Below are 13,305 nucleotides of genomic sequence, written 5' to 3'. Positions count from 1 at the left end.
TAATTCATGATGGAAATAGTGTCAGTCTCCCTCTGACAGCGGCCGGTGGGTGTTGCTGTCTGAGCGACTGCGTTTTTCAAGATGCGCCAACAGTAGGGGGAGCCATGCTGAACATGTAATGGTTCTGTGACTTTAATTTACAGGTTTACGGCAACGGTCATTGTTTGGATTAAAGTTTGATTGCCTGAAACATCTGTACTCGCACAAGAGAGATATACCGGTAGGTGTAATTTCCAAGCTACAACTTCAGCTGCGTGTGTGAACTTCACTGAGTTAGCTAACATCCTTACTTCGAGTTGCACTGTTTGATCGTTCAAATGAGGTTAATTAAAACAACCTTCTAACGAGGTACTTTACCAAACTGTTGCTTATGAACGAGATGGACAATGCATATTTAATATGTCGAATAGGATTTTCCCCCATTTCTTTGCGAAAAATGTAGCTAGCTACTGTTAGCCACGTTTGACATATGATCTAAATTTTAGCAACAATTTAAACCTTAGCATAATTGAGGAAATATTTAGTCAAATTGTATCCTATGGTTAAAAGAGGTCGGCTAATGCTAACAGAAAACAGAGTAATAAGAGTTAAATGTTAAACTTTACCGTCAAAAGTCAATTGTCTGGCAGAGGGTTCGAGCAAGATGGCGGCATAACAATTATCGAGCTGTCAGCACTCAACTTGTATTTGAAGCATTTTAGACAGTGGTTGACAAAGTTTGGTTGGTGACGATTGTTGAAAAATGTTCTTTAATACATTCAGCCGTGACATTGAACTTGCATTGCACAAAAAAATGCCCAAGTATGTCAGAAATTAACGACGGAGTTCACAAACATTAACTCTGCCGGAGCGCAGTGGTGCTCTCACACGTGCTGCCACCTGCCACCTGCCACCTGCTACCTGCTCCAAATTAAAGGCTGATGCGAGCTGTGCCGAGTCGTCCATGCTTTGCCGTTGATTTTTGCATTGCACGCTCTCTTGTCTTAAGTTTGAATGAAACAGTTTGTTAAGTGTTTTTCTGTAAAGACAAACTTAATTTTTCATACTGACGTTAAAGTGGAAACAGCCTCATTAGATAATGTGATGAGAGTGCTGCAGTAAGGTAATTTATTTATTACTATAACTGACATAACAAGTAAAAGTCATTTACAATTTGCACAATAAAGTAGAATCAGATGGTTGATAAAAAGTAAATAGTAAAACCAAATCAATATTAACTAGTAAAACCAAATAAGGAAGAAAAGTTATAGACAGGTAGATTTTGAGTGGATGTACCACTGGTGCCAACAATACTGTGTATCCTTCTGTATGTGTCTTTAACAAACTTTTACCATATTCTTTCATCCAGGTCTGCCCTCACTCCATGTGCCCATGTGGACATGCGGAGGTACTGGTGGCCAGGTTTTGAGATGCAGCTTCTTGGTGAGCTGCAGAGACAACAAAACAGCGCCCAATTCTGTGATACCCTGTTACAAACTGAGGGTGAGGTGTATTGTATAATATAGTATTACAGAAAGATATAATAGAAAGCTGGTGTAGCATACTTGATGGAAAAGAAATCAAAAATAAATGTTGTTTCTCATCTACTCCTTTTGTTAAGGTATCTCAGTGCCAACCCACAGCTGTATCCTCGCAGCTCTCAGCCCCTACCTGTCTCAGAAGCTGTCAGCCTCCCCATCTCCTCCGTCCGGCCAGAAGCATCAGCTCCAGCTTCAAGCTGTTAAGGCCCAGACCCTGCTGAAGCTGGTCGGTCTGCTATATTCTGGGGAGGTGGAGGTAAAAGGAAGCACAGAGCAGAATGACGTGCTAGCTGCAGCCCGCCAGTTTGGGATTATAAACCTTGTAGAGGGACAGAAAGACGGGGGGATGAAGGAAGGAGAGAGGCAGAGTCCCTGGAGTTGCAGGGAGAATGACTTTCATGCAGAGGAAAGCAGAGGGAGGGATAAAAGCAGGAAGATGAGGGACGCACAAGTTCAGACTGAGATGGCTGGAAAGACAGACACAGATTCTCCAGTTGAAAAGAGAAGTTGTATATCTACAGGAACACAGACTGTCAAAGCTGGTGAAAAGTCAGTGTACAGCTCTATTACTCTGTCTAGCCAAGCTACACCTCCAACCCCAGAGTCTACGCCCTCTGTAGCTCAAAGCTTGGATTTTTCTGTCACACTTGAAAAACAGTTTTGCTCCACTTCTTGCCCAGTCATTCCCAGCATGCCCAGTGGAGCATCAAGCGATGGCGACTCTATATTAAACCGATCCTTCTGCAGTTTAATAAATCCTACGTCAACTCCAGTTTTGTGCAGTGAAATGTTGACCTTCCCTGTTTCTCTTAATGATGACGCCGAGTCCCCAAGGCGTCAGGAAGACAACAACTACAAGCAGTCTTCTGAGTCTGGGGACAGCATACAGGGCTTGGCTGAGGAAAGCACAGAACTGGAGAATAGGAAAAGAAATGGCAAGATCGTTGACAACAGAGAAGATAGAGAGCAGCCGAGCCAGGCTACCGGAGATGAGATGCCAGGAGAGGAAAGAGGAAAGTCAACAGAGAAGAGGTGTGTACAGGCCAGTGTAGGGTTGAAGAGCTTGGCTATGATGAAACAGCTGCAGCAGGTAATGGAGTCCACACAGATTTCTATCAAGGTAAGAGGAAGTGGTACATTTGGAATTAATTCTTTTTCATTGTAAAGTGTGTACATAAACCCTGGAGCTATATTGGGTGAGATTACCAATTGATCTTGTTAAACTAAAGTTTTTCTGATTGTGATAAAATGTGTGTCAGGCCAAATTGCAAAATTACAGTACACTAGTTTTCTAGGCTGTGTGATTAGAGATCATATTGTTTGGTTGTGACTTCCTGTCGTAGTGTATCATTTATTTTCTGACAAACACATTTTTCAGGGTGTCATAGACAAAATTTGAATCATATCTCCATTCCCCCTCAAGCGCAGTCACGACACTAAAAATGGCTTGTCAGTTCTACATTTGATGAACAAAGAAAAGCAAAAAAAAAAAGAAAATTTAGTTTCATGACAAATTATAATGACTCAGCTATGATGTGTCTGTGTGTGTGTCCTCAGACTTCCGTAACAAGTGTGTAGGAAGCCTCCTCTTTGTGTTCTCATCATCACCACCGTATTTTCTTCCCTCTGTGCAGGTGAAGCTGAGGAGGAGGACTAAAGGAGAAATGTGGGAGGTGGTGAGCATGCAAGACACAGATGATGCGTTGAAACAGGTAGGTTAGTGTGACAGTGAATTTATACATAAAGACACCCTTGTCACCCACTTCACTCTTGGCGGTGCAAGGCAGTGCAGGGACAGAATAATAAGAGTTGCTGATTTTTAACAGTATTTACTTAGAAAGGACACAGCAACAGGAAGACACACATTGGTTAAATAGACAGCAGCCCACGTATCATACATGCATTGTGTATACAAGGGCCAAAATACAAAGGCCTTCTAACTTTGAAATAAGTATATAACTAAATCACCTTTGCAGTCACAAAGCTGGACCATGTTAGCTTCCATGCTATTTACAAGTACAGTATTGCAGTGTTTCCCTCAGAATAAGATTCTATTATAGGTGGAAGCTGACCTTGGGGCAGCATGTTGGCTGCTGTCCTCCTCCTCCTCCTCCTCCTCCTCCTCCTCCTCCTCGTCCTCTTCCTCCTCTTCTACATCTCTCTCTACATAGGCTACAGCTTTTCCTTCCTGACCCTCTCTTGCTGCTTCAGCTGCCACAATCTGGACAAATTCAAAACAGATAGATTGGATAGTTAATCACACTGCTCAAACTGTTCAGCTTTGTGTATTCTTGTGTTTTCTTGTGCTTTGTTTGTTTTTTCTTAGCTATTCTGTTTTGCCAATACCTCTGGTCCAGACTGCCTTTGTGCCTCCTTAGGATGAGTCCTTTTAAATCTTAGAAAATATTGTTCAATATTCATCATCAAGTAAATGTAAGTAATTGTAGAAATAAATAAATAAATTGATAATTGTAGAAACACACAAATAAGTAAATTTATAACTGAGGTGTAAAAATACAGAAACAGTGTATGTGTTATTTATTATGGCATCTATCTATCTATCTATCTATCTATCTATCTATCTATCTATCTATCTATCTATCTATCTATCTATCTATCTATCTATCTATCTATCTATCAAGAGTGATTTCTTTTTATTTTTGTGAATGGAATTTTAAATTCATACTGAAATTAACAAAACACCTTGTTCATCTTTCTGTAGGATGGCTCCAACCACAAAAGGCCAGGCACAGACATTTCAAACGTCCCGCCTCCTCCCTCCACTGTCCAACCAGACTGCCATATTCTTCAACCTGCTCTCACCAACCCCCCCAGATCCCAACCCCACCCTAACACCTCCTCTGACTCCCAGCCACCCTCTAGTGACTGCTTCACCCCGAACCAAAACAACGGCATCGAAGCAGCTCCACTCCTCCAGCCTCAGGGCTCCGCAGAGGAGTCCGATGAGCAGATCGAGAAGCTGCTGGAGGACATCATGATGGGCCTCAACATCCTGCCCAACCTGGAGAGGGACAGCAAGAAGTCTCATTACCTTCAACCGAGCCATGACGGAGTACTGACTGTTCCCCAGATCCCAGCTCCACAGAATGATGCAGGGCACAGTCAGATGCACGCTGGCGTCAGTGCAGCAGGGTGTGTGTTTTACCAGGATTTGGAGACACAAAGTTACAAGTCATCAACAGATACAGGTATGTAGATGCATTAGTTTGCTTGAGATAAGTTTTTCTTACTTAACAGAAAAAGTTTGCTGAATCATAATATAAAGGTATTGATTTTATTTTCCATCAATTCAAATTTAGTATTAGTTATTATCTCATAACAAGATGCAGGTTTTTGTCTCTGTTATTGCCTTTTTGCAGAATCTGACTTGCATGCTAGAGAGTTCCTGCTGATGAAAAAAAACAGAGAGAGATTGATTAATTTGGATGACTAAAAAAAAATATCAGGCACATTTTCACTGTTTCTATATATACAAGCAAAACTACAATATTTACAGACTTTTTATTCTCTGAAACTGTCCAATTTGATTTGGGTGTTGAATCATGGAGGTCGATGTTTTCATGTTATCTGTAGCTTGTCAAGATACGTTACTCTGGATAATTTTGGACATTAAGAAAATACCAAATATTACTGGTTTGTTTTATTGTCATTTGTTTGTGTTTTATTTTGATTCCATCAGTACAACTGTGAAAAGTTAATATGGGCTGATACAAAATCATCCCTCCTTATGTTCAGATTTCCAAACTGGCATTTTCCCCATACATTTGGCCTTTGTGACCACATGGCTCACGCTAACTTTGTGCTTTTCCAAACAAGTCAAAAAAAACAACTCATGCAAAACATTGTATATCAGAGTAAGGTGTGCGAGCCTGCTACAGCTCTCCAAACAAATATGATTTTTACCTGAGCCATTTAAAAGCCAAAGCTAATACCATCAACTTTCTAGTTTTGCCCCAACACACAATTCCTCACAACTGAGAATCAGAATTAACAACAATTATCAAAATACTGTAGTTGCTATTTGATTTTCTGTCAAGTGACTAATAATTTCAGTGTCACTTGTTTTGACCTCTCTAGATTAAGAACAGAGCAATGCTGTTAAATTAACTCAGAATCTTGAATTGTTCAGTACACAGTGTGCTAAAGTGTAAGGCACTAAAGCAAACAGAAATAACCAAGATAACAACAACATAAAGTTCTATGTTATGTTCTATCTTTCGGTTTATGCTTCTGAGTCCTCCACCCCATGAGCACTTCTCATTTTATCACAACAACAGACTTGGTTGAAGCTGATTTCAGTCTCAGTCCACAATCTAAATACCCACACTGTCATTTTCCCTCTACCCCCCCCCCGCTAACACCACCTCAGCTTTGTTAATTCAACATGGATTGATGGCAGTCTTCTCACCTGTTGTACAGGTATCCACTGTTGTTTCACAGCTCAGAACCAGTCCAGCTGCTCAAGCCTTTCATCTGTACTACCAGATTCAGTGCTAATCCAGCAACAGCAGGAGAGCTCTCTGCAGAATCACTCATCTGTCAGATCCATGTGGCAGAGAGAAGGAATGAGCCATCAGAGCATGCCACTGTCCAAAAGTCAAGACTGTCTACATCCTGAGCCAGCTATGACAAGATCAGTTAGACCCTCAGCTTTCTTCTCCGCTGGGCAGAAACTACATTACCCAGCGTTCCAGGAAGCGTCTTCAGAAGACAGTCAGCACATCCTTGAGCTTTTACCCCTGAATAATGAGACACAGTCAATGCATTCTCTCTGTTTACCTTGCATGGACGATTTGCGGCTTCCTCGATGTCTGTCTCCATTAGAGCTGTGTACCTCTTCAACAGAACAACAGCCTGCCCTCAACAACCCATTGAACCTTGGTGTTAAAATTCAGCAACAGCCATCTCTATATGGGCGACCTTGGCTCAGAGAAAATCCTGATTCACTACAATTTCCTCTCAGCGCCATCATTCGCAGAGAAAATAAAAGTGCATATTTACCACAGGATACAAACTGCAGCTGTTGGTCAAAGCAATGTCAGGGAAATCTGGAGATGAATCCTGAATCTTCTTCTGCAAAAGAGGTGGAAGAGAGAGAAAGGGTGTCTGCTGGTCAACAAAACGCTACGGAACTGAAATATGACTGTACGAAGATGAAGGATGGTGACACTACAGGTGCAATAGCACCTAAAAGGAGGAGGACAAGGCGCACCAGTCATCCACAACATGCTGCTGCTTCTCTCTTGTCATACAAAGATGTGAAAGTCAGTGATGGAACAGAGACTCAAATCAACTTGAGTGTTTGTCAAGTCAGTTTGTCAAGCAATAATGTGCTGGCGAAGGAAAGAGAAATGGCCACCAGCTCTCTGAACATTCAGTCCAAATTTGTAAGGAAACCAAATCAACCATCATCCATCAGGGAAAGTCTGAGAGAGAAAACCAGAGGGTGTGGGGTGAATACTGCCCTAACTCGGATCAGAACCAGGGCTTTCTTGAAAAAAGCTCAGGAGTCAGGTAACACAAGCCAAGAAGCTTCTTTATTTGCAAAACCCGTGGCGCACAGAGATAAGACAGCGAATAAAGAAGGAGTCAGAAGCCAGAAACGTGGAAGACCGGCAAAAATACAGCTTGAAGAGCTTACCGCTCCGAACAACAATCCTCCTGCTGCTGTTGTTGATAAAAATAACAACTATGAAGAAAGTCAGCAGAATATGGACAAAAATTTACCAAAGAAAGAATTGGAAAAGGAGGACAAAACAGAGCAAAGGTGCAAAAAAAGGAGGATAAACAGAAGTACAGAAGTGGAGGTAATTCCACTGAAGAAGGCCGCAAGCACTGAGAACACCGGCAATGCTGATGCAGACGCTGAGATCATCTCAGACATAAGAAAACCTGGGACAACTAAACGGCCACAGATGGTCACTCTGAAGGAGTTTCAAAACCTTATTAAAAGGCAACATTCAAAAATGAGGAAGTCAATAAAAAGCCAGGAAACAAATGAAACTGTAAGAGATGTGAAAGGAATGGTTTGCAGAGACGACACATGTAAAGAATCAACTGAGGAGATAAAGATGGACAAAGGCATTATTCAACCTCAAGACAGGGGCAGGAGTGACGGATCTCAGGTCACAGTTGATGAAAATCACAATCACATTTCAAACGAATTAACAGACGAGAATAACAAATCACAGCAAGACGAGACAGATGACTCTGCTTCTAAGGAGACCAGTTCGTTCAGTGGCATTTCTTTGTTTTCCTTTGATGTGTTGGAAGAAGAGGTGGCCAAGTTAGCAGCTGAGAGGGAGCAGCCATTGAAGAATCCTGATGAAGGTAAGGTGTCTGTTCTGATAGTCATGGCTGATTATTGGTAGATTTTGAAGCCTTTTTTTGGCTGGACTGCATCAGTGGGGCCAGCCCTACGATTACCAAAGTCCACGACTGAGTGACTGACTGTCGGTGGCATTTCGTGATTTTTTTCAGACGACGTCACTGTTATAAAAACAAGATAGCATAACATAATAATCTGCATTTCAGTCACTATTTCAATCTTGTTCTGCTGTCTGACAACAGAACAGTCCTTGAATAAGTGCACTGTACTTAGTGTTGGTAAGGCAGATGTGGAAAGTAACTGTGTCTCAATCACTCTGGACTTTCCTTTTGTGTGTGTGTGTTTTTTTTTTAGCAGGGACAACCTGTGATACAGGAGAGTCAAATACAACACAGCAGACTGTCAATAATGATGAAGGCTTGTCTCACAGTGACACTCACCTGCCTCAGGAAATCAAACTGCTGTCAGATGACAACTTGCAGCCCAAAACACCTCCACCAGATGCTGGTGGGATCAGCAGGACCTCAGGCTGCGGAGGAGAAGAAGAAGAAAAAGAAGAAGGAGGAGAAGAGGAGGAGGAAGTGGAGGTGGATGTTCTGCTTTATTCCCCAGTCAAAGTGCCTCAGACCAGAGAATGTGAGGATGAACACAACAACATGGAGATAACTCCAGATGAAGAAGAGGAGGAAGATGTGAATGAGATTGACGTGACTGGAGATGAGGCAGAGTAACTTTTGTGCAAACTTTTGTTGTGTGACTAGTTCAGCACTTTGGCGTGTCAAGACTATTGTTCTCTCTGTTCTGGTTTTATTTATGTTCACCGAGATGTGAAGCTATGTATAATAGATTTGTACACGCTTCTTTTTCTGTAGCTTGTCATCATCAGTCTGCCTGGTAATTATAAGCTTTGTACATTTAAGAACAGCAGGTTTACAGCTTTCATTCAGTTCAATACACAAGGTTGAAATGGTTGTTTGATTTTCATTAATATGCTTAAGCATTGTCTGAAAAAAAGTATTCATGTTGTTTACATTTACTGTTTGTTAATAATTTTATTCATTTTACATTCTGAGTGAAAATTTGAATTGTCAAACTGATTAAGGTAAAAAAACACGAGTGGCATTTGTCTCTCTGTAAGTAACTACTGTAGAAAAGAAACCTTATTTTGAGCCTGTATTTGTAAAACGCATCGTTTTTTATGTAAATAACACAATTATGGTTTATTAAAAAAACAGTCTTTTCCTGCAAGTGTTTTTTTTCCTGACACCCACACCAAGGTTGTGTCCTCAATTATGGACACCAGAGGGCGCACTGTTTCTTCCCCCGTGTCTGAATCCAACTTTATTGACAGCGGAAGTCGGAGAGGAAACCTTACACACGTGTTTTCTTGCAGATTTGAAGGTTACAGAAGAAGCAGCAGCAGCAGGATTCTTGTTGGCTGTCCGCTGGAGAGGGTCACCAGGACGGAGAGTGTGTGCTAAACGCCGGGTGTGAGCAGCAGTGAAGCGCAGACATGGATCCCATGAAAGCACAGCAGCTGGCAGCGGAGCTGGAGGTGGAGATGATGGCTGACATGTACAACCGGTAAAGCCAAGAGCAGCTAACCTCTGAGCTAGCTGCCTCTTATTTATGCTACCTCTCAGACAGCAGCACACTGTCTCATGGCCTTCATTCATAGTCTTAATCATATCACACGTGAGGTGGTGACAGCTGGTCTTACAGTGATTAGCTAAGTGAAGACGGAGCTATAGTCGCTCTTCGATTCTGCTGATTATGTTCACTTACAGGAGCTAAATGCTACTGTACATAAAGCTTAGTTTTTCTCCCAGAGCTGTGCAAGCTGTAGGTGTAGCCATGCACAAGGTGATTTCAAAAAGAAGACTGCCTATCCCAAGCCCAATGTGAAGCCTTGAAATAATTGATTCATAATGATATTAGGAATGCACATTATTATAATTTTATTATTAATTATGAAAAAATTTGAATACATTTTTACCTAACAGTTTAATACTTTTGTTCTTCCTTTACTCAACAGCAGGAGGGGATGTTTCCTTTACAGATACAATACAGCAGATACAGAAACAGCAGCTTGTAAAAGCAAATAAAATGCTCACATACAGTATGTACTTGGAGATAACCAGTGAATCATTCACACTAAATATTCTCAAAATATTGGGTGTAACTTTTACACTGATCCCAAAACAAATAACATTTTCAGCAATTATTGCCTAGATGAGCATGAAATTAAAAACGTCTTAACATATCTGTAACCTGCAGACATCCTGTATGTAGGGCTTTGACAACGCTCTGTGATAACTGAATGAACATGCAGAGTAACAGTTGGAGGAAGGGGTGTCATCTCTGTAACAGTGTCACCTGAATCCAACTGAGGTGCTGCAGAATATAACAAGCACTCACATTCAAATCTGAGAACGTTATCTCCATTTTTGAGTTTGACTGTGGATAGAAACACACTAATACTTCACTGCCCTCATGAAATAAAGCAAACCTTTGAATGGGGTGACAGTGCAAACCACTGGACAGATGTTCTGATCAGAGAGTGATGAAATGGCATCATCCAATTGTTTTTTTTAATAATGTAATTTCTTGAAAATTTAGCTTGATGCTACTCTTCCTTCTACTGCCTTCCTCCCTTTTTTGGATCTTGACCACACTGGTGGAAAATATGGTATGTCTGACCTGGTGTACTAGTTCGAAGGTTTTAAATTCTGATGTGGGCAGCCTTTGGAGAGAGTGGAGGTGAACAGTTATCATAAAGCCTCGAGTTTAAAGATAAGCTGGCTACAACACTCAGGATGAAGTGGGGATGAAGCTGTGGTCCAGATGAGAAACAGTCAAAACAAGAAGTTGGACTGAAAGGTGATTTCAGGGGAACTCCAGTGAACAATGTGTGGATTTGAAAACAGGACAATACAATAGCCAGCTGCGCTCAGATCATGTCTACTGGCCTTTTCCATAACAAACCTTTTGCCCATCATTAATTATATTAGTAACACCTGTGCTCCTCCTGCCATGATAAAGTGTCTGCTTTGAAAAGGCCAATCGAAATATACGATAAATACTGCAGAAGTGCCCCCACTGGTTCAGTGGCAGCGTGATCCCATCAGCCAAGAGATGTTTCCGTCCTCCTGTTTTTATGTGCAATTTTAATTTGCAATAGGTTAAACGTGACTTGAACGTCCAGTGAAACTTCAGCTGACCTGTGGAGCGAGGAGGCGACTGGAAACATTCCTCAAATTGATACATGACACAAACATAAATGTCATATTTCCAAAATGTTTGAGGTTCGCCCAGCACTCTTTACATTAAATCACCTGAGAATTAACCTGTAGAATTAACACCAGCACAACCACATAACAGCAGTGGATAATGCAGAAAATATGCAGATATTTCAATTTTTAATAGTGACTCAATATCATCAGTGACAATATTTGTTTTAGACTTCACTTACACTTGCAATATATTATTTATGAAACAGTCTCAGGAAATTAGAGATATTGCTAATTTTGGGGAGAACATGATTGAAGTTAACTTAATTTCTGTTTTTCACATAGTATTAACCCTGTCAGATAAACTATTGAAATAAAGTAAATTCATGCAGTCAAACTTAAAACCTCATTATGTCACCTTGGCAACACCTAGTGGTGATTGAATCCCTTATGGAGACAAAGCAATTAATGGGTTCAAATCAACAAATAACCTTCACCAAGTTATGTGGTCTAGTAAGACATTAATGGACATTTTCTTCTGACATATTATAGGCCCAATAATTAATCAACAAACTATTAAACAATATATAAATTAACAATGAAACTAATTGTTACTGTACCAGTGTCACCAGAATGATGTAAAAGATGCTGTAATTCTGTAAAAACTCAAGAGTTTGAGGTTTTAACAGTCAAGACAATTTACAAGGTCAAAGAAGGTTACACTCCACATTTTAAAGAAAAGCAGTAATTCCAGCATTTCCTGACCATATATTTTTTGATTTTAGGAAAAACATATATAACAATGCTCTATTGGTGGGACGACATATTAAGATTCTCAGGCACAGTGAAACAGCCTATTAGCCTTATTGATCTTTCCATGCAACATTTTAACCATCTGACCCCTGGCTTCCTTTTCTCCCAGAATGACCAACGCCTGCCACAGGAAGTGTGTACCGCCACATTACAAGGAGGCAGAGCTGACAAAAGGGGAGTCGGTTTGTTTGGACCGCTGTGTGGCCAAATACCTGGACCTTCATGAGAAGCTGGGACGCAAGCTGACAGAGCTCTCAGTCCAGGATGAAGAAATGATGAGGAAGGCAGCCGTTGGGAGCGGATAGAGACACTGATGAAGGACATGATATGGGGAAATACTAGGTCACGGGGTGGGGTTAGCATATCTGCTTTCTCTAAGATGAGAGAGTGGTGTTTTAATGTAAAGGGTGGGTAAATAAAAAATGTAAACTTAATACTGGGGTCCACTGAGACAAACTGCCTCCTCTACTGCGGTAGAGGATGATAAAAAGGACGGGGTTGGAAGACGCACCGGAGCACTTAGTGGAACGGCAGCATATCTTGAAACTGCTCAGAGCAATCCGCTGGCCTCTCTGGATCAGTCTGGTTTGTTTTACATTCAAGTTTGCCTGTTGGTCCTCAAGAAGTCACCTGAAAAATGCCTGGGAAGAAGAAAGACCTAGGACATGTAATGTTATTTCTAAGTCATACTTTGTGCTTGTTTCCAGCTGCTCAGAGTCCGGAAACTCAAACACTTTGTTGTTGCTGTTGAAACTTTGTTGCACCAACCATCTGGTACTTGCAGCAGGTTAAAACAAACACAAAGAATGGTTTGAAATTAGTCTTTGATCCTGAATGACCCCTTTAACTTTTTTCTTTTTTTTTTTTGAATGGGCTGAAAGTAAACATGGGCCCTCTTCATGAGGTTGCAACACAACATTACATTCAGGTAGAGATAACATTTTTCACCATTACAAGTCATCTGTTATGCGTACAAAGTAGTGCCACTTCTGAAATACAGCAAATCATATACATGGATCAGGGCATGCACTGAATTAATTATGTATTGCAGTATTGATGAGCCAAAATGTCTTATTATTTTATACAACACACTGTATAGTTTACTCTTTTTCAGCCCTGAAACGACAGATACGGCTCATAGCTGGGTCATTCTGGTTACAAGGACTTGTATTGAAGATGGACTGGACTTTGTTCATGTTTCATGCCTGTCTAGACTGTTGTGCCGTATGTCAGTGGACCATGTTTTTGACTGTGATGTTTGTTTGATTTTTCCCTGTGCTAACCACCATGACACAGCTTTTTATCTGCATATTAGAGAAGCTGCAGTGTTTCATTGTTGTCAAGTACTCTAATTAAACAAAATCATACTTTATATAAACATTATGACGTATGT

General features: G+C 40.9%; 2 protein-coding genes across 4 annotated transcripts; both read left to right on the top strand.

Moving 5' to 3' along the window:
- The first annotated feature begins 55 nt into the window (after positions 1–55).
- On the top strand, positions 56–9,117 carry LOC130165997 (uncharacterized). Of its 3 annotated transcripts, none has more exons than XM_056371239.1 (7): positions 56–220; positions 1,349–1,482; positions 1,601–2,640; positions 3,155–3,232; positions 4,243–4,729; positions 5,961–7,871; positions 8,227–9,117. In XM_056371239.1, exons 2-7 carry the CDS (start codon positions 1,380–1,382, stop codon positions 8,598–8,600), a joined length of 3,993 nt encoding a protein of 1,330 aa, XP_056227214.1. In that variant the 5' UTR covers positions 56–220; positions 1,349–1,379; the 3' UTR covers positions 8,601–9,117. The 3 variants fall into 3 exon arrangements, with proteins under 3 accessions (XP_056227214.1, XP_056227212.1, XP_056227213.1); XM_056371237.1 differs by having other exon boundaries at positions 57–220; positions 8,224–9,117; XM_056371238.1 differs by lacking the exon at positions 56–220 and adding an exon at positions 277–348 and having other exon boundaries at positions 8,224–9,117.
- A 116-nt stretch (positions 9,118–9,233) lies between these two features.
- On the top strand, positions 9,234–13,295 carry timm10 (translocase of inner mitochondrial membrane 10 homolog (yeast)). Its single transcript, XM_056371250.1, has 2 exons — positions 9,234–9,453; positions 12,022–13,295. Exons 1-2 carry the CDS (start codon positions 9,383–9,385, stop codon positions 12,215–12,217), a joined length of 267 nt encoding a protein of 88 aa, XP_056227225.1. The 5' UTR covers positions 9,234–9,382; the 3' UTR covers positions 12,218–13,295.
- The last annotated feature ends 10 nt before the right edge of the window (positions 13,296–13,305 follow it).

The sequence above is a fragment of the Seriola aureovittata genome, chromosome 3, assembly GCF_021018895.1.
Source record: "Seriola aureovittata isolate HTS-2021-v1 ecotype China chromosome 3, ASM2101889v1, whole genome shotgun sequence".
In the NCBI taxonomy this organism is placed as follows: Eukaryota; Metazoa; Chordata; class Actinopteri; order Carangiformes; family Carangidae; genus Seriola; species Seriola aureovittata.
The sequence above is the reverse complement of the archived record's forward strand: the minus strand, read 5'-3'. Positions and strand labels throughout refer to the sequence as shown.

Coding starts and splice junctions, on each gene's coding strand:
- LOC130165997 (XM_056371237.1), top strand. CDS start 1,380: ATGCGGAGGTACTGGTGGCCAGGTTTTGAGATGCAGCTTCTTGGTGAG. Junction 1,483..1,600: donor TACCCTGTTACAAACTGAGG/GTGAGGTGTATT, acceptor CCTTTTGTTAAG/GTATCTCAGTGCCAACCCAC. Junction 4,730..5,960: donor CAAGTCATCAACAGATACAG/GTATGTAGATGC, acceptor CCTGTTGTACAG/GTATCCACTGTTGTTTCACA.
- timm10 (XM_056371250.1), top strand. CDS start 9,383: ATGGATCCCATGAAAGCACAGCAGCTGGCAGCGGAGCTGGAGGTGGAG. Junction 9,454..12,021: donor ATGGCTGACATGTACAACCG/GTAAAGCCAAGA, acceptor CTTTTCTCCCAG/AATGACCAACGCCTGCCACA.